Source organism: Bactrocera dorsalis, chromosome 5 (assembly GCF_023373825.1).
Source record: "Bactrocera dorsalis isolate Fly_Bdor chromosome 5, ASM2337382v1, whole genome shotgun sequence".
Classification (NCBI taxonomy): Eukaryota; Metazoa; Arthropoda; class Insecta; order Diptera; family Tephritidae; genus Bactrocera; species Bactrocera dorsalis.
Window position 1 is genome coordinate 32,138,344 of NC_064307.1, and position 24,186 is coordinate 32,162,529.

General features: G+C 39.2%; 2 protein-coding genes and 5 long non-coding RNA genes across 9 annotated transcripts; 4 read left to right on the forward strand and 3 right to left on the reverse strand.

The window, feature by feature from the left end:
- On the forward strand, window positions 1–8,262 carry LOC125778767 (uncharacterized). 3 transcript variants are annotated; one of them, XR_007422899.1, is made up of 3 exons: window positions 82–106; window positions 7,670–7,779; window positions 7,850–8,262. It is a non-coding gene; the product is annotated as an uncharacterized LOC125778767 (long non-coding RNA). The 3 variants fall into 3 exon arrangements; XR_007422898.1 differs by lacking the exon at window positions 7,670–7,779 and having other exon boundaries at window positions 1–216; XR_007422897.1 differs by lacking the exon at window positions 82–106 and having other exon boundaries at window positions 7,474–7,779.
- Window positions 346–8,230, reverse strand: LOC115066619 (uncharacterized). The gene is made up of 2 exons (XR_007422907.1): window positions 8,092–8,230; window positions 346–527 (listed from the first exon to the last, which is right to left on the reverse strand). It is a non-coding gene; the product is annotated as an uncharacterized LOC115066619 (long non-coding RNA).
- On the reverse strand, window positions 4,654–5,293 carry LOC125778774 (uncharacterized). The gene is made up of 2 exons (XR_007422906.1): window positions 5,141–5,293; window positions 4,654–5,071 (listed from the first exon to the last, which is right to left on the reverse strand). It is a non-coding gene; the product is annotated as an uncharacterized LOC125778774 (long non-coding RNA).
- A 2,405-nt stretch (window positions 8,263–10,667) lies between the features above and the next one.
- On the forward strand, window positions 10,668–11,293 carry LOC125778771 (uncharacterized). The gene is made up of 2 exons (XR_007422903.1): window positions 10,668–10,867; window positions 10,937–11,293. It is a non-coding gene; the product is annotated as an uncharacterized LOC125778771 (long non-coding RNA).
- A 5,334-nt stretch (window positions 11,294–16,627) lies between these two features.
- Window positions 16,628–17,723, forward strand: LOC125778773 (uncharacterized). The gene is made up of 2 exons (XR_007422905.1): window positions 16,628–17,036; window positions 17,105–17,723. It is a non-coding gene; the product is annotated as an uncharacterized LOC125778773 (long non-coding RNA).
- Window positions 17,724–20,401: 2,678 nt separating this feature from the next.
- Window positions 20,402–21,074, reverse strand: LOC125778756 (A-kinase anchor protein 14-like). The gene is made up of 2 exons (XM_049457934.1): window positions 20,936–21,074; window positions 20,402–20,870 (listed from the first exon to the last, which is right to left on the reverse strand). Exons 1-2 carry the CDS (start codon window positions 20,945–20,947, stop codon window positions 20,478–20,480), a joined length of 405 nt encoding a protein of 134 aa, XP_049313891.1. The 5' UTR covers window positions 20,948–21,074; the 3' UTR covers window positions 20,402–20,477.
- Window positions 21,075–21,431: 357 nt separating this feature from the next.
- On the forward strand, window positions 21,432–22,143 carry LOC125778755 (A-kinase anchor protein 14-like). The gene is made up of 2 exons (XM_049457933.1): window positions 21,432–21,591; window positions 21,658–22,143. The coding sequence occupies exons 1-2, from the start codon at window positions 21,580–21,582 to the stop codon at window positions 22,060–22,062; spliced, it is 417 nt and encodes a 138-aa protein (XP_049313890.1). The 5' UTR covers window positions 21,432–21,579; the 3' UTR covers window positions 22,063–22,143.
- The last annotated feature ends 2,043 nt before the right edge of the window (window positions 22,144–24,186 follow it).

Sequence of the window (24,186 nt, forward strand, 5' to 3'; positions counted from 1 at the left end):
TCGGCGACGCCAAGTTGCATATGCAGTTGACTTGCAGCTGAGAGGTAAAAATTGAAAGTGGACACACCGATTCGATATTCAAATGAGATTGTGGCTTTGCATTTAGGTGACACAGATTTTGTATAAAAACTCGAGCGCCCTTTGGAAATCTTATCAAACAGTTTTTACTTTTGTGCAACAAACTCAACCGCAAAAATGTTCAACCTTTTCAAAGTGGTAAGGATGCGAGCCTTGCAAGCAGTCCGCTTTGGCTTAAAAGGTATTTACTAATTATATTTTTCTGTAGCTCGTCGTGATCGCCGCTTTGGTGTGCATCGCTGTTGCCGATCCAAGCATCGTGGGACCCGGCCTCGTCCACGGTCTTGGAGCTGTAGCTGTGGGACCAGTCGGCCCAATTGTAGGTGTAGGTCTGGGTCATGGTGGCGTTCATGGTCATTTACATGGTTAAATAACTACTTCCAAACTATACCAATTACCTGCCAACATTCCCCACTGGACAACTCCCTTTGCAGACTTACTCATCGTTACTTTTTCGCACCCCACATCACTTATGGAACCACGAATGTTAGAAATTTCGCAACTTTAGTATATCTTTGTATCTCGTTCGTTGCATTGTTGCCTACTCCTTTTCAATAATTTTTTGTAAATATATATTTTCTTAAACTGATTTGAATAAATATGCAATAAAACAATAAATAATGTTAAATTTCATGCAAAAACGACCAATAACAGAGGAAAAGATTGGAAGGAGTATGTATATGTAGTGTCTACTTTACGAGTATAAGACTCACTGCTTTCTAGAACACTTTTAGCTTTCCCTAATATACTTGTACGTTCATTAGAGCCGTAATAATAAGAATGGAGAATGAACTCGGCACTGACCACTTTGGAAAAGTATAGTTTCTTTAATTTTGTACTCTCGCAACTCGATCGACACAACTAAAAATAAAAAAACACAGGTTTTAAACGATCAACTGAAGCTTTAATAGCGCTGCTGTCCACTTCCACTGAAAAATATTTTGAAAACCGTTGAATATGAAATGGCGTTAACGATGATCGCACTGCATCGCCTAGAATAAAAACTTGTTCACGGCTTTTTAATCCGAAGGGAACAAATACTTTCCGTGTACCATGTCAACTGGTCGCAAGGCCCCTCATACATATATGAACGTAGTTGTTTAACCGTATCCGCAGCACTGTTTGTCTGTTTTCAATATAGAAAATATGCTTAATATAGTCGCAGAATCTCGCTAAAAATTAGATCGGCTAGAGCTGCCCTCTGTTATCAATTATATGGTCTCTTTACTAAGTGAGCGTGACAAATTGTGAATATCCCTGGACACTGGCTGTTTTTTGATCCTTCTGATCTTCATCGCTGGACAGTAGATTACTCGCTATTTTCTAAGGGTGTCGTATGATTGACTACTAGGATCGTTCCCCAGCAGAGTAGTTCTTGACTTATTCCTCCAGCCGGGGTAAGTCATGCTGCCTACTTAAGTATCTTGGGACCGAAGATCTTCTTTGTTGTCGACTCGAGTAGTGAAGCAGTGCGTGAACTAGGAGCAATTTGCAGAGCAGTAGAGACTAGTGTCGCACTTGTGCGCTTGACAGGAAGAGGCTACAAAATGGTTCCTTAATTGCCTTAAGCCCCAAGCAGGTCAATTCATTGCATTACACCTAACACATGCGAAGTTAGGATGGAGACTTTTGGCACAGACGCAGCAGAAAAATTTGTATGGAACGGGAAAGACTCAATGTCAACACCTATCAGGAGGAAGTGGGCAATCCTGCTGGGAGGTGTCGCTCCAATGATGACAAACTTATCTTAAAACTTAGCGATCCATACAGCATTAGATCGACAAAGTAAGACCCACTATTCCAATCGGGTGGATCAATTCCGGCTCAATTTCAGTATCGTAGAGCTTTTCGTTTTGGGACCTACCCTTATTGCTAGTTGATCCTTACAGGCGTAAAGCTGTCTATTGCTTCCGAAAACCAAGGAAGCGGTGGAGTATAGTTTCACTTATTACCACGAATCATATTGAAAGGAGAGCCTTGTGTTTCCAATGTTTGTGGCATGAATCGGCGATAGAAATGAAGCATCGTTAGAATACGCTTCAATGTCAATGATTGGCTGTTGAAATTTATGCGTAGAGCCTTCGGAACTGGTCACAAGAATAAAATTGTTTTCATTAAGTCGTTGGAAACTTTCCGTGGGTGGTTTTAATGATATTTTTCTGAAATTTCTGTTATGTAGACAGATATATCGAGATAAATAAACGCGAAATTTAAACCAAGAATAATTTTATTTATGAGCCTTTGGAATGCTTGTACCTCGCTCCGTAAAAAATGTAGCAAAATCGTGCAAAATGACTACGGGTACCGACCATGAACAGTTATTGCATTCAGTACTCGATAATCTCTGCACGGTCTTCATGTACAATTATTTCAGGGGCTACAAATGCCCACTTTCAGCAGCGAGTCAGACTCAGTTTATGTAGCGACCAGCTTTTCGGATCTTTTCGGGTGATATTACTCTACTCTTCGAAAATATTTGAAAGGTAGTATTTGCGGTATTTCGGTAGGAGACCCCACAATCTGCGCCAACTACCGTGGGATAAGCCACCTCATCAAGCGAATTGTGTGAAAGATTAAAACCCACCGTCAACAAACTGATTGGACCTTATCATTGTGGCTTTAGACCTGGAAAATCAACAACCGATCAGATATTCACCATGAGCCAAATCTTGGAAAAGATCCGTGAAAGGAGAATCGACACACACACCTGTTCGTCGATTTCAAATCTGCTTTCGACAGCTGCCTTTATGCCGCGATGTCTGAATTTGGTAACATCGCAAAACTAATACGGCTGTGTAAACTGATGTTGAGTAGCACCAAAAGCTCCGTCAGGATCAGAAAGGACCTCTCCGAGCCGTTCGATACCAAACGAGGTTTCAGACAAGGCGACTCCCTATCGTGCGACTACTTCTATCTGCTGCCGGAGAAAATAATTCAAGCTGCAAAACTTAATCGAGCAGGTACAATCTTTTATAAGAGTGTACAGCTGCTGGTGTATGCTGATGATATTGATATCATTGCCCTTAACAACCGCGCCGTTAGTTCTGCTTTCTCCAGAATGGATAAGGCAGCTAAGCAAATTGGTCTTGGTGAACGAGGGAAACACGAAATATCTCCTGTCATCAAACAAACAGACGTCGCACTCCCGACTAGGCACACACGTTAATGTTGATAGTCATAATTTCGAAGTTCCAGATAATTTCGTCTATCTTGGAACCAGCATCAACACAAACAACAATGTCAGCCTGGAAATCCAACGCAGGATGTCGAGAGGAGTTGAAATATGGGTGACTGTCTATCCGTCCTCTGTAACCTGAGTAAAAGTGAAGATATCTTCATGAAACTTGGTACACATGTTCCATAGCAAAAAGAAATGGAGAGTTCGTAGGCCATAAACACCAAAGTATGATTTAGAAATGCGATTTAGCGTTGGGGATTGCAGTAGCAAGGGGCACTTTTGGGCTAAAATTTTGATAATAAAAGGGTTTCATGGAACCAGGGTAAAAATACGATGATGGGCATGGCACCGCCAACTTTTTGGAGAAATCCCATTTCTAGGAGCCCGAAGGACCGATTTTGAAAATATTCTATGTATCAAAAATAGTTTAAGTCATTAAACGAAAACTAGAGTGTGTTTTATCCATATTAGTATATCTTTGTAATAAATAGGGAAATTTGGACAAAAACTTGGCCTAGTTCCTATAACGGATTTTTCAAAATAGGGACACTACAAAAGTATACCGACCAGCAAACGACGCCATATAATTTCCCACCATTTTGATATTTCTTTCAGTAAGGATCCATCATAGACTCAACTTTAAGAGCGGGTTTTTCAATAAGAGTGCTACAAAAGTTTTTTTTTTTTTTTTAACGAAAACGGTTCGGAATATCAATGAAATTCTTTATTCCTGTGAAAGTATATTCATACGTACCCCGAAAAAATTACGGTCTGGGGCGGTTCATGGGCCGGTGACGTCATTGGGCAGTACTTCTTCCGTGATGATCAAGACCTGCACGTTATTGTGATTGGGAATCGCTACCGCTCAATGATAACCGAATATTTTGGTGCCTTTATGAAGCCCTGGGAATATTTTTTTTAGTATGTGGCATATTAACGGTATATATTACTGGCTAAAATAGATAATATCGGGTCAATAATAGCCCCAAATCCCATATTTTCCTGAAGGAGTTTCTCGGGCTTAAACTCCTGCAAGTCACAATTTTCTTAAATTACGAAATTTCTTTAGCTTTTCATTGATTTCAGACCACAACTTTAAAGAACTTTTATGATAACCAATTTGGTTATTCACCTGCTTATTTAAAAGGCTCTCTTGCTTCCGCGGAAGGACTCTTCTGTTGGAGCAATGTGGCCATTCTTCCGCCGGTGTAGGTTGTTGGTCATTCTGTCCGATTTCATCTGCTTGGCCGAACTCATTTTCCATTCTTATCACCACGTTTCTAATAAACGCATATTGGAGGAGACTAAGGTTAAAAGAAAGAGTCTTATAAAGTAAAAACCATGCTCCTTCTAATCTTGTCCCCTATTATTGATCAATTTCGAATGAAAATTTCACATTATCTATTGTTTTATTGCATATTTATTCAAATCAAATTAAAATTAAAAATACGTATTTGAAAAAAATATTGATAAAGGAGTACGCAACAATGCAACGAACGAGACACAAAGACATACTAAAATTGCGAAATTCCTAACATTCGTGGTTCCATAAGTGATGTGGGGTGCGAAAAAATAACGATGAGTAAGTCTGCAAAGGGAGTTGTCCAGTGGGGAATGTTGGCAGTCCAATTAGTATAGTTTAGAATCAGCTATTTAACCAAGTATATGTGGATGACCAATAACGCCACCATGACCAACACCAACAATTGGGCCGACTGGTCCCACAGCTACAGCTCCAAGACCGTGGACGAGGCCGGGTCCCACGATGCTGGGGTTGGCAGCAGCGATGCACACCAAGGCGGCGATCACGACGAGCTGCAGAAAAATATAATTAGTAAACATCCTTTAATTCAAAGAGGTTCCTTGCAAGGCTCGCATCCTTACCACTTTGAAAAAGTTGAACATTTTTGCGTTTGAGTTTGTTGCACAAAAGTAAAGGCTGTTTGATAACTTTACCAAAGGGCGCTCGAGTTTTTATACAAAATCTCTGTCACCTAAATGCAAAGCCAGAATGTTATTTGAATATCGAATCGGTGTGTCCAATGTCAATTTTTACCTTTCAGCTGCAAGCCAACTGCATTATGCAACTTATGTGTGTATTGAACGTATATTGGTCATACAGCTTTCTTAAAGTAAAAGGTAATGGTCTAAAATTGTTGTTCGTATTCTTTTAGAATTTAAGTTCAATATTTCAACTCGGCTGTCGCGGTCGCCGCTTGTTTTTGGTATATTATTTGCAAACATTTGCATATGTCTACAAATGCTGTTGGTGTTGTGAGCTGTTTGATCTACATAGACATAGATAGCAAGAAGAGTGCACAGAGGGTAATGTGGTACGCATTATAAAGTGCTGGCGGGAGATATTTGAATAGACCAAGGGGGTTACACGTTAAGTTAGATAAGCGCAACTTTCCAAAGGGCATTTAAAAACTGTTGACCTGAAAAACACTGCATATAAATTTTAGATAAATTTTGAAATTTTGGATTTCCAAGTTTTCACATTAAGCAACTACTTCAGAACTGTCAAAAAATATTGTCTACGCATAAAGGATACGTCAGTTCTTTTTTTCCATACCGAAGCACGAACATTCCAAAGACTCATTAATGACGTTTTTCTTGGCTTAAAAATCATATTTGTTTATGTCCATGAAGTATGCAATGCAGCCACTTCCGAGGAAGATCATTAAAACCACCAACGTCAATGTTTCCAAATAGTTAGGAAGAACAATTTTACGATCAACATTAGCGTATCGGAATTTGGCATCTCGGAGCTGCGATTCCTCGGCATTATATCACCAAAGATAGTATACGGTCGTAGTGACCGAAGGCTCTGCGAACAATTTTAAACAATCATAATCAAGGCTTTGAATCGTCGTTTAACGATGCTTAAATTATATATTCCCTTCAAACCATACACACTGAAGACTGAAAGCTGCCCTTTCGATATTGTTTGTTGTAATAGGTGAAACGATACCATATCGCTTCCTTCGTCTACACGCTTGTAAGGATCAACTAGCAATGAGAGTAATTCCCAAAACAAAAAGGTCTACGATACTGGAATTAACCAAGAATTTACACGCCCAAAGGTTTTATTTCCTCGATCTAACGCTGCATAGATCGATAAGTTTTAAGTTAAGTTTGTCATAATTGGAGTAACACTCTCAGCGGGTTTGCTCACATCCTCCTGATCGGTGCTGGCATTGAGTCTTAGCTGTGCCCATAAACATTTTTGTGCTGCATTTAAAGTTTTATTCAACCTTCACAGTTGTTAGGTGTAAAATCTGCTCGGGGCTTGAGACAATTCACGTTACCATACGTTATGTGGCCCTTTGCTGCTAATCGCACAAGTGCGATGCTAGTCTCTACGGCTGTGCAAATTATACCAGGTTCACGCACGGCTTCGCTATTGTAACCGAGTCGGCAACAGTGAACCTCTCCGGTCTCAAGGAACTCAATTAGGCAATCCTGATTGGGGGAATAAATTTAACTAAACTACCCTACTAGAGAACGATCCTAGTATCGTTTGATTTGTGAAAAGCCCTTGAAAAAGTCAGTCACACACTGTTAGAAGCATCGAAAAAACTTCGATCTTTCTAGGGCTAAAGAAATGGATCAAGAATTATCTAATCGAGCGTCGATCAACTCTATTTCGAGGTTAGAAATCCAAGCTAAGAAAAAAATTAACAGAGAATTCTCCAGGGCACTGTTTAATACCAATATTTCTAAACAGAGTAGATTTGACTGAAGACCAGTCCAAAAAGGACCGAGGGCTTGAAAAGCCTTTAAACGTTAACATAAATCTCTTTCTTAACCTACAAAGCTGCTTCACCTCAAGTGCCAGTGTCTAGGGACAGTGGCCCTGCAGCCTTTATGTCGCATACCAATTGTTTCCACAAATTATATGCAGTATTTTTCGGGTCAACAGTTTTTAGATGTCCCTTGGAAAGTTGCGCTTATTGCCTGACAGAGTTGCATTTTCGCTATAACGAACGTTTTTATTTGCGCAACGCAGATTAACCGCACAGATATTTTAAAATATCCCCCAACAGCACTCTAAAAGACGTATCACATTACCCTCTGTCGTCTCTTCTTACAATTCTCTAAGACGCAAAATATTCTTTAAACAGTCCACAACAATAACAACATTTATTGACCCGTGCTAATGCTTGCAAATAACATGCCAACAAGCGGCGACCGCGGCAGTCGAATTGAAAACATTGAACTTCAATTCTAAAAGATTCCCAACAACAATTCTAGACCACTACCTTTTACCTTAAGAAAGCAGTGTGACCAATACACATTCGCGCATACATAAGCTGCATAATACAGTTGGCTTGCAGCTGAGAGGTAAAAATTGAAAGTGGACACACCGATTCGATATTCAAATGAGATTGTGGCTTTGCATTTAAGTAGGTGACACAGATTTTGTATAAAAACTCAAGCGCCCTTTGGAAAAGTTATCAAACAGTCTTTACTTTTGTGCAACAAACTCAAACGCAAAAATGTTCAACCTTTTCAAAGTGGTAAGGATGCGAACCTTGCTAGCAGCCCGCTTTGGCTTAAAGGGTATTTACTAATTATATTTTTCTGCAGCTCATCGTGATCGCCGCCTTGGTGTGCATTGCTGTTGCCGATCCAAGTATCGTGGGACCCGGCCTCGTCCACGGTCTTGGTGCTGTAGCTGTGGGACCAGTTGGACCAGTCGGCCCAATTGTTGGTGTAGGTCTGGGTCATGGTGGCATTCATGGTCATTTACATGGTTAAATAACTACTTCTAAGCCATACCAATTGGACTGCCAACATTCCCCACTGGACAACTCCCTTTGCAGACTTACTTTTTCGCACCCCACATCACTTATGGAACCACGAATGTTAGGAATTTCGCAACTTAGTATATCTTTGTGTCTCGTTCGTTGCATTGTTGCGTATTCCTTTATCAATAATTTTTTGTAAAAATGTATTTTCTTAGTTTGATTTAAATAAATATACAATAAACTGACAGCAAATGTTAAATGTTTCATGTTGAAATTAGCGAAGAATAGGGGAAAGGATTGGAAGAAGTATAGCGTTTACTTTATACGACTGTCTCTTTTAACTGCTTTCTAAAACATTTTTGGGTTGATCCAACATACCTTAATTAGAGCCGTGGTAATAAGAATGGGAAATGGAATCGGCAGTTAATACTTTGAATGACTAAATTTATCTACAAGTATATCGAAATGGTCAGAATGACGGTGACGAGTAAACCGCACATTCGCCATATTGTCTTATTCCTTGATATATGGTAAGATGAATACAGGTTTCAAACGATCAACTCAGACGTTAATAGCGCTATTGTCCATTTCCTTTGAAAGGTATATATTATGGAATGGCGGCGATAACGATAGTCGCACTAAATCGCCTAGAATAAGGACTTGTTCACTGGTTTTTAACCCGTCTATATAGTACGAGTATACCATGTCAACTGGTCGTAGGTCTCTTATATATACATTGACGTAGTTGTTTGACCATATCTGCCGCGCAGAATCTCGCGATAAACTAGGTCGGCTAGAGCTGCGGCTGAGCCGCTTGTGTATGTACATAAATCGTTCACCCAATAAAATGAATGACAAATTCGAAGTCTAGCAGCTAGTACTATAATATAGAACTGCTGTTTTTAAAACCGGCGACATTTGATGCTTTGGTTTTGACATACCCAACGCTACTTCGGCGAAAGTGAAGCAATAGCAATTACTTTTAGATGGTGGAAATAATCCTACTAGGTCGAGCACAACGAATTATCGTACATTTCTGATATATAATACATAACATGCTTCGGTTGTGTCGAATAATTTTGCTACGCTGACGGTGCAAACAGCAACGATCAAAAATGTCTGGTATCTCGCTGGACAAATCCCTGTGTTGCCGATATGTGGCCTTTTACTACCTGAGTGTTACAAATTGTGAGCTGACCGCGAAAACGTATGCCTGGGCACGGCCACTTAAGGTTAATGTGTAGCTCAGCGGCTTATGATGTGTGGAGAATAAGGACATATTCCATTAATTCTAGTCTCGAAATACTGACGTTAAACAGTGCCGTGGAGAAGACACCACCCTGCCTCTGTTCATTTTCTTCTTAGCTTTAATTCTGACCTCGTAATAGTAGTGATGATCGAAGCTCAATCAGATAATTCTTGATGCCCTTCTTCAGCTCTGGAGAGATCGTAGATTGGTCGATGCGGTCTAATAGTGTTGTGTAATTGACTGTGTATTATGGTGTCGTAGGGTTCACTCCTCAATTGTTTCAAGCTCCGACCAGGTCTTAAGATGGATCCATTCATTGCATAACAGATGTGGAGTTTGAATGGAAAACTTCTTACGGGTTCCAGTAAAACTCAATGCCAGCTCCGATCCGGAGGATGTGAGCAACCGTGCTGGGAGGTGTTACTTCAATGATGACAAATTTAACTTAAAACGTATCGATCCATGCCGCGTCTCATTGTTAAATAGTTGATATAAACAGGGGTGTAGCTGTCCATTGCCGACAAGGAAGCGGTGTTATCGTTTCACCTATTACCACGAGCCAGATCGAAAGGAGAGATTTGTATCTTCACTTCGTATGGTATGAATCAGCGACAGAAATTAGTCATCGGTAAAACACGCTCGGAAGTGGTCGCAGATAATATATTCTCATTAAATCGTTGGATAACTCGCCATACGTGGTTTTAATGATCTTCTTCTGAAATGGCCGCCATGTATACATCATCGAGATAAACAAACATGAAGTTCAAACCAAGAATAACATGGAGTTAGTTGTGCTGCACCGAACTCTAAGGAGCCAGTAATTCCAATTACTCACACCTCCACTGACAGAAACTCACAAACCTGCTCTTCAAACGGTGATAAAGTCCAGTGACTGGCAGAAACACCAATAAACCTTTAAATAACTAACCCATAAGTGATTTAAATATTACTTTTAAACAAATCTTTTTTACTTTTTTTTTCGTTAACATCGCGTGAAGGTGGTCCTCTAGCATTAAGGACACATACCAATTATTTCCATAAATTATGAGCAGTGTTTTTCAGCTGAACAGTTTTTAGATATCTTACATGGTAACCCCAGGTCTTTTCAATTATACCCCACCAGCACTGCCTCTGTCCGCTCTACTTGAATTAGTGCAGTAAACATAGCGTGCAGCATATTGACAGCCCACAACATTTGTAGACACATGCAAATGTTGGCAAATAATATACCAACAACAAGCGGCAACCGCGTAGTCGAGTTGTCAACATTGAACTTCAATTCTTGGAGAACAAATTTAGACCACTACCTTTTACCTTAAGGAAGCAGTGTGACCAATACTCATTCACACACACATCATGTGCAAGTGGCTTTCGGCAACGCCCAGTTAATGCAGTTAACTTGCAGCTGAGTGATAAAAATTTAAAATGCACACACTGATTTGATATTCAAATCAAGATGTGGCTTCGCCTTTGTGTGACAAAGATTTTGTATAAAAACTCGAGCGCCCTTTGGAAAAGTTATCAAACAGTCTTTACTTTCGTATTCAATTACAAGTGTTCGCTAACGCAACAAACTCAAACGCAAAAATGTTCAACCTTTTCAAAGTGGTAAGGATGCGAGCCTTGCAAGGAGCCTCTTTGACTTAAAGGATATCCACTAATTATATTTTTCTGCAGCTCATCGTGATCGCCGCCTTGGTGTGCATCGCTGCTGCCAACCCCAGCATCGTGGGACCCGGCCTCATCCACGGTCTTGGCTCAACTGTAGTTGTGGGACCAGTCGGTCCAGTCGGCCCAATTGTAGGTGTAGGTCTGGGTCATGCTGGCGTTGTTGGTCACCCACATTTACATGGTTAAATAACTGCTTCTAAACTACACTAATTGGACTGCCAACAGTCCCCACTTGACATATCACTTTGCACTCATCATTCTTTCTTCTCACCCCACATCACTTATGGAACCACGAATGTTAGGAATTTCGCAACTTTAGTATATCTTTGTGTCTCGTTCGTTGCATTGTTGCGTACTCCTTTAAAAACTATCAATAGTTTTTTGTAAATATGTATTTTTATATTAATTTGATTTGAATAAATATGCAATAAATCAATAGAAAATGTTAAATGTTTCATGCGATATCAGGGATAAGTTTGTACATTATGTTACAATGTTTACTGTGCATACAGCGAGGACCAATTCGTAGTAATATTTCCCTCATAATAATCATAATTTGTATGCAGTGTATACTCATATATTACAATCAGTTCAGTACTTGCGTTCGGTAATGAACAATGACGTGAGGAGCTAAAGAAGGTCATATTGGGGTTGTTGCTATACATCAGTGAACTTCTCAGAACACTTAATAGTAATACTAATATTAATAGTAATAATAATATTATAATAGTCGGGAATATTTGTTTACCGCATTATTAGTTGTTTTCCCAACGGCTATAATTGATAATAGAAAGAGACGTGGTAGTCCTCGCGTGGCACAAACCAATTCAGCCAAAAAAAAATTGCTAATGCATTCGCAGACAATTATATGAAAGAAAATGAATATATAGACCAATGTCAACTTCTGCCGTTCTGGTGAGGAAAAACCGATTTTTACGACAACGCGGAAATCGTATATGAAGGCTGGCCAACCAACAAGATCAACGGCAAAGCCGAATATATAATATGCCACGATAAGACTCTGTATATCTGAAAAAGAATTAAACCATTAAGGTAAAACGCTACCGTCAAAAACTTATCAAATTGAACCGAACGATTGCCAAAAAAACACCTGTATCTGCGACTATACACGAGACAATAATTTTATTATTTTTTAAATTTAGAATGAACCAAATATATATCATCTTGGTCGACCACTTTTTGCCATTTTTCCGCTAGAGACATTATTGAATAATACTACTGGTCATGTTTTACTGAGATAAACGTTTTCACAGGCTTCTCTTGAATCCAACTTGGACCATGATCTTTTACGCACATTATTGACGCATGTGACCAACAACGGCTTGGAGAGGTCCTTCCCGATCCTGACGGAGCTTTTGGTGTTGTTTGCACAGCCGTATTAGTTTTTAGGGGATACCAAATTCAGACATCTTGGCATAAAGGCAGCTCCTTTTCGTGCTGTCGAAAGCAGCTTTGAAATCGACGAATAGGTGGTGTGTGTCGATGCTCCTTTCGCGGGTCTTTTAGAAAATTTGACGCATGGTGAATATCTGATCGGTTGTTGATTTGCCAGGTTTAAAGCCATACTGGTAAGGTCCAATAAGTTTGTTGACGGTGGGCTTTAATCTTTCACACAATACGCTCGTTAGAACTTTATACGCGATGTTGAGGAGGCTAATCCCACGGTAGTTGGTGGAGATTGTGAGGTCTCCATTTTTATGGATTGGGCAAAGCACGCTTAAATTCCAATCGTTGGGCATGCTCTCATCCGACCATATTTTGCAAAGAAGCTGATGCATGCTCCTTATCAGTTCTTCGCCACCGTCTTTGAATAGCTCAGCCGGCAATCCATCAGCCCCCGCCGCTTTGTTGCTTTTCAGGCAGGTATTTGCTATTCGAACTTCTTCATGGTCGGGCAAAGGAACGTCTGCTCCATCGTCATCGATTGGGAAATCGGGTTAGCCTTCTCCTGGCGTTGTACGTTCACTGCCATTCAGCAGGCTGGAGAAGTGTTCCCTCCATAATTTAAGTATGCTCTGGGCATCGGTGGCTAGATCAGCTTTGGGGGTTCTACAAGAGTATGATCCGGTCTTGAAACCTTCTGTAAGCCGCCGAATTTTTTCGAAGAATTTTCGAGCATTACCCCTGTTGGCCAGCTTAACCTTCCTTGTGTTTGTTGATGTCCGTTTTTTGCTGAACAGATTCGAATCTTGGCTGCAACGAGATAGTGGTCCGAGTCAATGTTAGAACCTCGTCGCGTACACTGAAGTCGTGTCTTCTGTCTATCCCATCATTATCGATCTGGTTGGTAGCTTTTCGACCCGAAAACAGCCAGGTAGCATCATGAATTTTCTTGTACTTCTAGTACTACAGATAACCATATTTCCTCGTGGAGGCTGAATTTACCGACTGTTGTGCCAAAGATACTTTCTTTGCCCACCCTGGCGTTAAAGTCGTCAAGCACGATGTTGACATCATGGCGGGGACAGCTGTCAGAGGTGCGCTCCAAGCGCTCATAGAAGGCATGGGTGCAAATCAGCGATATGTTGAAGAACCTCGCTTTGATGCGGATTGTGGCTAAGCGTTCATCCACTGGGATGAATGACAGTACTCGGCGACGAAGTCTCCCTCCCATCACGAATCCCACACCAAACTTGCGCTCCTTTGCAAATATAGACGAATTTCATCGCTCATTCATAAATAGTTAATAAAATTCTAAATTCCATCAAAAGGACTGAAATTAAGCGAAGATACCATTCATATCATTGCTTTGATATTGGACAAATATACCAGACAAAATCGAGAGTAAGGTTGTACTGGACCCCTATTGTCAGCCATTAACTTACAACAGCGACCTTGAATTCTGTACTCTATTATCACACTTTTCCCTCAGATACATTTTAATTGATTAGAAGAAGACATACATATGTACTTAGTAAGGGCAAATATACATACGTAAGTAATGCATACATTATTATATATTCAAAATGTTTGTTATATAGAAAGCTATTATTATATAAAAAGCAGAACTTAATACAAACCAAACCAGTTTTAAAATGATATTTTGTTTAATTAAGTATCAAATGGTATGATATTAGTCTTGATATGATATGTTAACATAATCAGAATGCAACGCACAGTGTTTAGAAAAAAGTGAAAGTATAGTGAATATTAAAGAGCAATAAATTATAATAATAAATAAAAAAAGTGTTTGTAATGGAGAGTCCGAACTTTCAGCTGCTACTGAATAATAGAATTCGAACTCAAATGTGATGGCCATGGTAAACACGAATTGATTACCCTTGCTCTGGCAATGCCAAAAAATATAAGAAATTAAAATCCGCGTTTGATTTTGTAACAAAAATTATGTATACAGTTATAAAATAATTAAAGTTGACACCTTATACTGTAAAGCTTTGACTAATAAACGATTTTTCAACAAGAACGCTACAAAAGTAAAGGGTGATTTTTTAAGAGCTTGATAACTTTTTTTAAAAAAAAAAAACGCATAAAATTTGCAAAATCTCATCGGTTCTTTATTTGAAACGTTAGATTGGTTCATGACATTTACTTTTTGAAGATAATTTCATTTAAATGTTGACCGCGGCTGCGTCTTAGGTGGTCCATTCGGAAAGTCCAATTTTGGGCAACTTTTTCGAGCATTTCGGCCGGAATAGCCCGAATTTCTTCGGAAATGTTGTCTTCCAAAGCTGGAATAGTTGCTGGCTTATTTCTGTAGACTTTAGACTTGACGTAGCCCCACAAAAAATAGTCTAAAGGCGTTAAATCGCATGATCTTGGTGGCCAACTTACGGGTCCATTTCTTGAGATGAATTGTTGTCCGAAGTTTTCCCTCAAAATGGCCATAGAATCGCGAGCTGTGTGGCATGTAGCGCCATCTTGTTGAAACCACATGTCAACCAAGTTCAGTTCTTCTTCAATTTTGGCAACAAAAAGTTTGTTAGCATCGAACGATAGCGATCGCCATTCACCGTAACGTTGCGTCCAACAGCATCTTTGAAAAAATACGGTCCAATGATTCCACCAGCGTACAAACCACACCAAACAGTGCATTTTTCGGGATGCATGGGCAGTTCTTGAACGGCTTCTGGTTGCTCTTCACCCCAAATGCGGCAATTTTGCTTATTTACGTAGCCATTCAACCAGAAATGAGCCTCATCGCTGAACAAAATTTGTCGGACGTAAAGCGCGAAACACATTTCGAACCGAACACTGATTTTGGTAATAAAATTCAATGATTTGCAAGCGTTGCTCGTTAGTAAGTCTATTCATGATGAAATGTCAAAGCATACTGAGCATCTTTCTCTTTGACACCATGTCTGAAATCCCACGTGATCTGTCAAATACTAATGCATGAAAATCCTAACCTCAAAAAAATCACCCGTTACATTCGATGCCATTATGTATGGAATTCGATTTTTTTTGCATGGCCACCACGGGCACGTTCGCAGAAGTTCAGACGCTTTTCGATGATTTTCAAGCATAAATCGGCCGATACCTTTGGAACTTCACCTTCGATATCCGTACAAAGTTCATCAATCATCGCAGGCTTTTTGACATGGATCATTGAATTGACGTAGCGCCACAGGAAATAGGTCTACGCTGGGCCATTTCGTGAGATAACACGTTCGTTTTCAATAAATCGGCGCCGTCCTGTTGGAATCACAGATTGTCCAAGTCCATATCATCCAATTCGGGGCAAAAATATTCGGTTATCATTGAGCCGTAGATATTCACATTCACAGTAACGTACTGGTCTTGATCATCACGGAAATCAATGACGTCGCCGGCCCATAAACCACACCAAACCGTATTTTCTCGGGATGCAATCGTGACTCATGGAGTACGTGCGGATTGCTGCCTGATCAAAAATGCAAATTTTGCTTATTGACGAACTCTTTCAGCCAGAAATGAAACTCATCGCTTAAGATGATTTTACGATAAAAATCCGGATCATTTTCAAGTTGTTGCTCAGCCCAATTCACGAACATACGACGTCAGTTTGATCTTGTAAGGATGCCCGACGCTTGGGAACGACATGTGAGAGACTGATTTGGGTCTTCCTCAATCGAAGCGCTAGCGGCAGCAATATATGGGCACTTCTTTGTCTCAATTACACGGGAACATTTTGTACTATGCATTTCCACTAAACGCTCAATTGTTGATCTGACGGGACGATTATGGTGACCATAAAATTGAGGCCACTGACTCCGAATTTCGGTAGTAAATTTTAATAATTTCGACTCAATATTGAATCGTATATCTTTCCATGATGGAATGACAAACCTTACTGAAGATAAATGCCAAAAGGACGGAAAAAAATTTGGCATTGTTTGCTGTCCCTTTTGGTCTACTTTTATAGCTTCCCTATTGCAAAACCCTTAATAGGGAATAGATAAATAATATTGAGGAGAACGTTTGATCACAAAGTCAACAGTAATTTCCTTGAGACCTGCACTATCAAGCGAAATTTCAAGAGTAAACGCCTTTTGATGACAATTCTCTCTTTACTGAAAATAGAATCCTTCAGATCTGCCTATTTCTATTGTTTTGTAAGTTTATAGCAATCAAATCCAAAGGATCAATCTCCAACTCCAGAGGAATTTCATGCTCATACTTATAAATTAACATTTTTGAAGACTTTACAAAAATATAATATTTATTTTAAATAGAAAAATATGAAAATTAGTAGGACGACTTTAATGAAATGGAACCCACCGTGCCAAACCAAGCACTGAACCAGCATTGAACTTCAAATGCAACACAATATGCCCAAGTTATGCTGCTGCTTTATGCACTTGGAGACAATATGATCTTCCGCATCAGCTTGATTTGCTATGCTCAATCGTAGATCCAATAGCGAGCTCATCAATTGTTGTTGCTAATTATTGTTTGCGAGAGAAAAGTCAACATTGTAATTCGCATGATTGAACGAGAGCGTTGAAACGGTAAGAACAACGCTTCAATTGACGCGCTATAAAAGTGCCATCGGTTGGGAACAGTATCATCAAAGTCTCACTTTTCGTGTTCACTGCAAGTACAACGCAACGATTTAAGCGCAAACATGTTCAACTTCTACAAATTGGTAAGGATAACGCTTAAAACTAGTTGCAATAGACTAAATTAAATATATTAATCTTATACTTTGTACAGTTTGTGGTATTCGCTGCGCTGCTGAGCTTCACTGCCGCAAGGCCAAGCATCTTGGGGCCCATCCTGGTCTCGCCATCCTCCATCTCGCATCAGAGTGTCACTCAGGTGCATGCCACTCACCCGGTACTCGTCGCCACACCAATCGTCACTGCGGTGCATCCAATTGTGACTCCCATCCTCCATCATCCTGAGCATATTGTTATTGGTTAAAATGTTGTTGTAGTGACAAACAACAGTTAACATTGACCGCCATTTTGCGACTGCGTATGGACTATTCTACAAAGTGAATACTCAGCACCACAATGCCACACGTGATCAGCACCTATTTTCACACACAGCCACAATCGCACTTTCTTAGTCACACATAAGTACAGTCATATTCATAGAACTAAGTACACTTATGTACATATTTATGTGTGTTTGTTGTTTGAAACGCGCCGATTTGCTTTCCTACGATCTTGCGCTCGTTGCGTTGCAGTGCAATTCTTTGTGAACACTTTTTATTTTAGAACTTCTTTTTACTTTTTTTCGAGTTCTATTGCAATCAACAGACACTTAGTTACAATTTAGAGCTATATACCTTTTCAATAAAACCCGAAGCAATTAAAAATATTAAAAAGTTGTTTATTTTGTTTGTTTTGTATAGCTTTTTTCGAATTTCTTTCAGCCGAGTTTCGAAGAGTCATCATACTTTACTTGTAACCAAGTCTGTGTGGATAGACTATAAAAACGTTGTGGCTTAATTTCCATAAAAACGTCAATAAAATAGCAAGAAATTAAGTGTTCTGGAACCTCTTTATACAATGTTCAATTCCTCGTCTTTCTTATTTATATTTCCAATTTATTAAAGCTCGATCGTATAACTTGTGATCAGAACCAAAAGTCAGCTATGCAAAGTACTAATCATAATAATTATGTATAGCCAAATAATTAATGATCATTATTCAACACCTTGTAGTGACCTACGTTTACGCTTAACATACTTTCAGCAATATTATTATAGCGATCTTGATTCCTAAAGCCTAAAAGTATGCACACCGATCTACCGATCATGTGAATTAATGGATCAGATTTCATAACACAAACGTATCAGAAGGAAAAATAAAACCAACTGTGTTTGTCAATGCTGACAGTGATTACTATGCGTTATTAATAAAAGGAAGCAAACTGATTTTAAAATATAATACATTGCCGTTTAAAATACGATGACGGGTTGATAAGTAAAGGCTCCATTTCAAGGTTTCCTACTTATTTCAAGAAAATACTGAAACTTCAAATTTAATTTGGAATGTTTATTATCATTCGAAGATGAAGGTTATGATAAATTTCAGGTGAAGTATTCGTCATATATGATGTCAATGCCTTTAGCGGACTTTAAGGGCAACTTCTAGTCCTTTGAACTGCGAATTTCCTAGGTATTCAAGTTCCAGATAGTGCTAGGCAGAGGCATTAGCCGTGTTCCAGACGGATCGGAATTTTGGCAATAATTATGGAAGTAACAATCCCCTTCCCCGAAATGTTCGAACGAATCTTTGACATATGAACTCTGTGGATGGAACATTTTAGGACGTAGCCACGGCCCACATTTGAAAGAGATAATCTTCAAAAAATAAATGCCAAAAATTTTAAATTTTAAGTTTCTGTGTTTTTCCTTTAAAATAGTAGGGAACCTCGAAAAGCATCACCATCTATATGAGGTAATTTTAAGTAATAGTATCTGGCCAAATAGTTGAAATATTAATGCAGAAACTGAAATTAATGAAAATTATAAAAATAATCTAGAATTGAAAGGCGTAATCGAATTGTATGAATAAAGCTACTGAAGATTTAGCTGTTTTGACGGGCTTGGTCCTATAAGGAGACTAATACATTCGGACAAAAGAGAATATTATTAAATAATATCTGATTATTATAACAAATTTATACTAAAGTCGCACCTTGAATATATAAAAAAGACACCTTGACTTACGTATTTATTTTTTTTAGTCAAGGATTTTGGACAAACAATACCCACCTGGCTTTAGTAGTCCAAATCATTTCATTAACCAGTCGTTTGAGTATGTTTGTTTATATTGTATCTATTCTTGTAGCCGCAATGCGCCCTTAAATGACCTTATATAGTATTATAGCCCGCCACACATTCTTGTTCCAATCACCTTCTAATGGCAAAGTGGCCAAGGCTTTCTCTTATATGCAAATCATAAATATACCACTTTAATATACAGTTTCTATGTTATTACCAACCAGAAAACACAACATTGTACTAAATCGGCCGCACCCTTTTTCTTATATCTTATTTCTAACAAATGATAGCAGCAGCCATTTAACAGTTTGATTTATGCTGGGGCAAAGATATGTATATATTTAAGTCAAAAACCAGTTACGTTGTTATGTAAGGTTAGATGGCTGAACCCTCAGCGTGGCGGAAGAATCACATTAGCTATCGACGAAGCGCCCTGAACCTACTACAAATCGGTTAAGGTATTTTAGGACAATTTTTAAATCCCCTGGATGTCGAAGTGTATAAAATCCAAGGTGTTTTTGCCTACTTCTGGTAACAGCGGGACATTCGAGAAGAAAGTGTTGAGATGTTTCTATCTCATCTTCTTCCAAGAAACTGATGCAGCTGGCATCCGGTAAGATGTTCAGTCTTATTGCATAAATATCGATGGGACAGTATCCAGTTAAAACTCCTATAAGCATTAAAAGGGGAACCCTGCTAAGACCGATGAGCTTCTTAGACCTCTTCCGATTTACCCCAGGCCAGAAGGACCTTACGACTGCACAGCTCGTGGTAATTCACCAGCCTTTGCTGATCTGGTCTGAGGCCCAACGTTACAGTAGCAAAAAACTGGAAGCCAACGTAGCTCCTACCCGTTCCCATTCTGCAGTTATAGAGACTGAGGTACCTGTCGTAGCAAGCTCATCAGCCTTACAGTTTCCTGCAATATCGCTGTGACCAGACAACCAAACAAGCATAGTCCTAAAGTATCTTGATTTTCAACGAATAAATCGATTTCTAAAATAAATGAAGTGCGACTCTCAATTTCCCACTACAAAGAAAGAAGGGAGAAAAAATATACTTTAAGCTTCCCAATAATGGTTTCGTGAGTTCAAATCAAAACTGAAGGGAAGAGAGAAGTTCTCGGATGAAATATATATGTAGAAACAATATAGAAAAGTCCGAGTATCCGTACAAAAATTTCAAAAGAGCTGTTTCTATTCCACGACAGGATCTAAGAATGTCTACTTAGAAAACATTAACTGAGCCTAAAATTTTATGAAAAATGTTTTTGTTTATATCACATGTTTTTTTTTTTTTATTTTCGTTTTCGCAAAATATTCGACAATTAGTGTAGCAGTCCAAAATGTTCTAATGATGAAGAGTGTAAGCAAGTGGAGCCGAAACAATGCTCTTGACGACAGGAGCAGAATGAACCACAGGCACGGAGTGGACGACTGGTACGCTGTGTACACTGTGTACAACAGGAGCGGCGTGAACTACTGGAGCAGCATGGACTACAGGAGCAGCGTGGACTACTGGAACGACGGGTGCGGAGTGTACGGTTGTCTTGACAGCGTGGGCAAGTACTGGACTCACGACAGCTTTGCTATGAACTTGAGTGATGCTTTGGTGCGAAACGGCTGAAGGAGCACTGTGGACCACTGAGCCTACCTTAGCCAACACTGGCTCATGAACTACATGGTGGGTCTCGATGAGTCCAGCGCTGACGGTGGCCACGGCGAATACGCAAACGAGGGCGAACTATAAAAGAGTTTAATAAGTTTTTTAAAAATATTTTATTTTTTCGTATTTAATATTCTGCTTACGTATTTGAACATTTTGGAGTTTTTGAGTTTGGCTGATTAGTTGAGCTCGGAAATAGTGATGTGTGACTGATGTTGGATGCCGTTTTGGTGTTAACTTTTATACCAAAATGTTAGGAAATGAGCTGAATGAAGAACAAGTAAATGGAGTAATGAGAAAACGTCATTAAAGCTGCTTCGGTTGGGTCGGTGTGTATGTGTATGTATTTGTTCTCAACACAATGACGCGGCGTAACAGCTGATACTGAGTTCAAAAACTCATTCATCAAAGGCGTTAACCCATTTAAGCATTAAAAATACCGCCGCTAAGCGCATGTTATCAGCTGAATGTATGTATTTCTGTTGCTGCCGCTTGTAGTGATGACTTCTCTGCGCGTGTGTGTGTGTTGAAAATATTTTGTTTTGCATTAACCAACTTCTAGTTGACGCGTAAATTCCTCTAACCAAAAGAAATACGCAAAACATAATGAAGTAATGGGCTTTAGTTGACTGAGCCTCCCTTGGCTATAAAAATTCATCAGAAAAATACATCAACTACTTTACTTATTGCCGTAACACGCACCGTATAAAAGCAGGGCAGTGATGCACAATCAGCATCAGAAGTATTTTGTAGACTTACAGACAAACAACTCCTAAAATCAACAAAAATGTTCAAGCTTGTAAGTTTATATACTTCTATATATACTTTCTAAAATTTTATTAATTTATAACTCTTTCCTGCACAGAACGCCATCCTCGCTGCTGTCTGCCTTTTCGCCGTTGCTACATCCGTCAGTGCTGGACTCCTCGAGACCCACCATGTAGTGCATGAGCCAGTGTTGGCTAAGGTCGGCTCGGTGGTCCACAGTGCTCCTTCAGCCGTTTCCCACCAAAGCATCACTCAAGTTCATAGCAAAGCTGTCGTGAGTCCAGTACTTGCCCACGCTGTCAAGACAACCGTACACTCCGCACCCGTCGTTCCAGTAGTCCATGCCGCTCCCGTAGTTCATGCCGCACCTGTAGTTCATGCCGCTCCTGTTGTACATAGCGTACACAGCGTACCAGTCGTCCACTCCGTGCCTGTGGTTCATTCTGCTCCTGTCGTCAAGAGCATTGTTTCGGCTCCACTTGCTTACACTCTCCATCATTAGAACATTTTGGACTGCTACACTAATTGTCGAATATTTTGCGAAACCGAAAATAAAATAAAGTTGTGATATAAATTTAAATTTCCTTATTTATTTTGAAACTTAAAATTACTACATATTCAAACCAACTATTGGAGACGATGGCGTTACTAGCCTTGAGCTCATTTATAGTGAGATCAGGGTTGGTCAAGGAGGACCTAGCTATCAATAGCATCGAGTCTGTTTGTGATAAGGCTGGTTTGGGTACCAGACCATAGTGGAATCACAGGAAATTGTAAAACTGATGAACTAGCAAGTAAAGACAGCCTAGAACCGCTATAAGTAGAATGGGGGCAGGTCGGAGCTCCTGTATTCTCTAAGTTTCACGGGAGCTTGACCAGGGCCACCATCAGTACAGACCCAAGATCGATCGCAAGAGATCTAGTCTAGATCAGTAAGGCTAGACTCTCCCTAGTTATGAGGGTTTTAACAGACCAGCACCCTATTGGTGTCCATGCTATAAAGCTGGGAATTTTCGCCATCTGCAGAAGCAGTATGGAAGAAGAGGAGGTGAAAACAACTCAACACTTCGTTCTTGACTGCTCTGCGTTTGGAAGGTCAATGCTTAAACACTTAACACTAGCTTAAGGGCTTACATGGGTTTCCTCGGGTAAAAAACAGCCTTATTCAACTATATAAACAATGAAATATTTTATAGGAATTTTTTATTGTTACAAACATATAGTACACTATTAACAAAGAAAATCTGAAATTTAGAATTTGGACGAAGAAAACAAAAACACAAAAATTAAAAATTTCAGTGAAAATTTCGTAACTTTTTTTTTCAAATACATAGTTGTAATTGTCAAAAAAATCTTTCGTGTAAGTGTGAAATTTCATGAAGTTCGGTTGAGTAGTTCTCGAGAAATCTTGCCAACTGACTTCAAAAAAAGTAGTTTCGAGAAAAACGCGTTTAAAGACGGCGCACTTAGCCTAGCTAGCCTCGAGCGCACAAGTTCTCAAGGCTTTATCTCCGAAACTATTCTAGAGGTGTTGTAGAATTTAGGAAGACAATCACAAAATTCGATTTTTTGAAACCCGTTAACCCATGTAATCTTTTAAACAGGATTTCTTCTTCTCTATGGCTTCTTAAAGACTACATATAGCAGTCCACGTGCGATCAGCCATCTAACTAAACCTAACCTAGCTATTGGAATTGAATTGACACATTGTAACAGCATTTCACTTGAAAAAAAGTTTTTGATTATTAAAAAAGAAAGGAACACAAAAATAAGAGTTCCATTTGGAATTCTTCCTAGCACTTTACAAAAAGAAGATAAATCAGTGTTTTAAAAAAACCAGTGCACAATTGGTTCAAATGGATCGGAAAATTTCTGTTATGGTCATAGAAGTCAATATTGATAATGGTGCTGGGACAGCCCGTCCGATGAAGATATCCTCAGTGACGTTCTAGGAAGTCGTACAGCTCCAGCTGTAAAACAAAAATTTAGTAAACAATATTTATACTTTGACATATTCAGATAAAGATGAACAGAATTTGGCCGTGAAAGATGAATTGGCAGATACTTATGAAGCATTACCTACAATCTTTTATCCTTTAACTTAAGACGAAACTTTGTAAAGAAGAGGAGTTACTTTCCGATTATTGTTTTCAACTCTCTAAATGATTTGGAAGGTTTTGTTGAGAATGAAGTATGAAAGAGTGTACTTCAAACCAAGCTTACTAATTATTGTAAATAAAGTTTGAAAAAAATTATAGTCTCCATATAACGAAGTTTCAACATAGTGAAGTGATTTTTAGGTCCCGAGCGATGTCGAGGGAAGTTCGCATATAATATGGAAAGACAGAAACAAATTCTTGATTTAATTGATTTACCCATGTCCATATACGAGTATATTAGGGGCAGTCACTCAGTAATGGAGATATCGCTATGTTCTTGTATGGAAACTTTTTGATTTATGAATGTTATTATACTCGTAGCTTCCGTGAGCCAAACATTTTTTCTTGGTTTAGTCTTGGTTTTTCGTGGTTTAGTTAGTCAACGATATATCTCCGAATTTCTTTCTGTTCAGCATTCTTTCGTTCTTTTGTGATCTAGAACCTATTGTTTAACAATTGCATAGTTT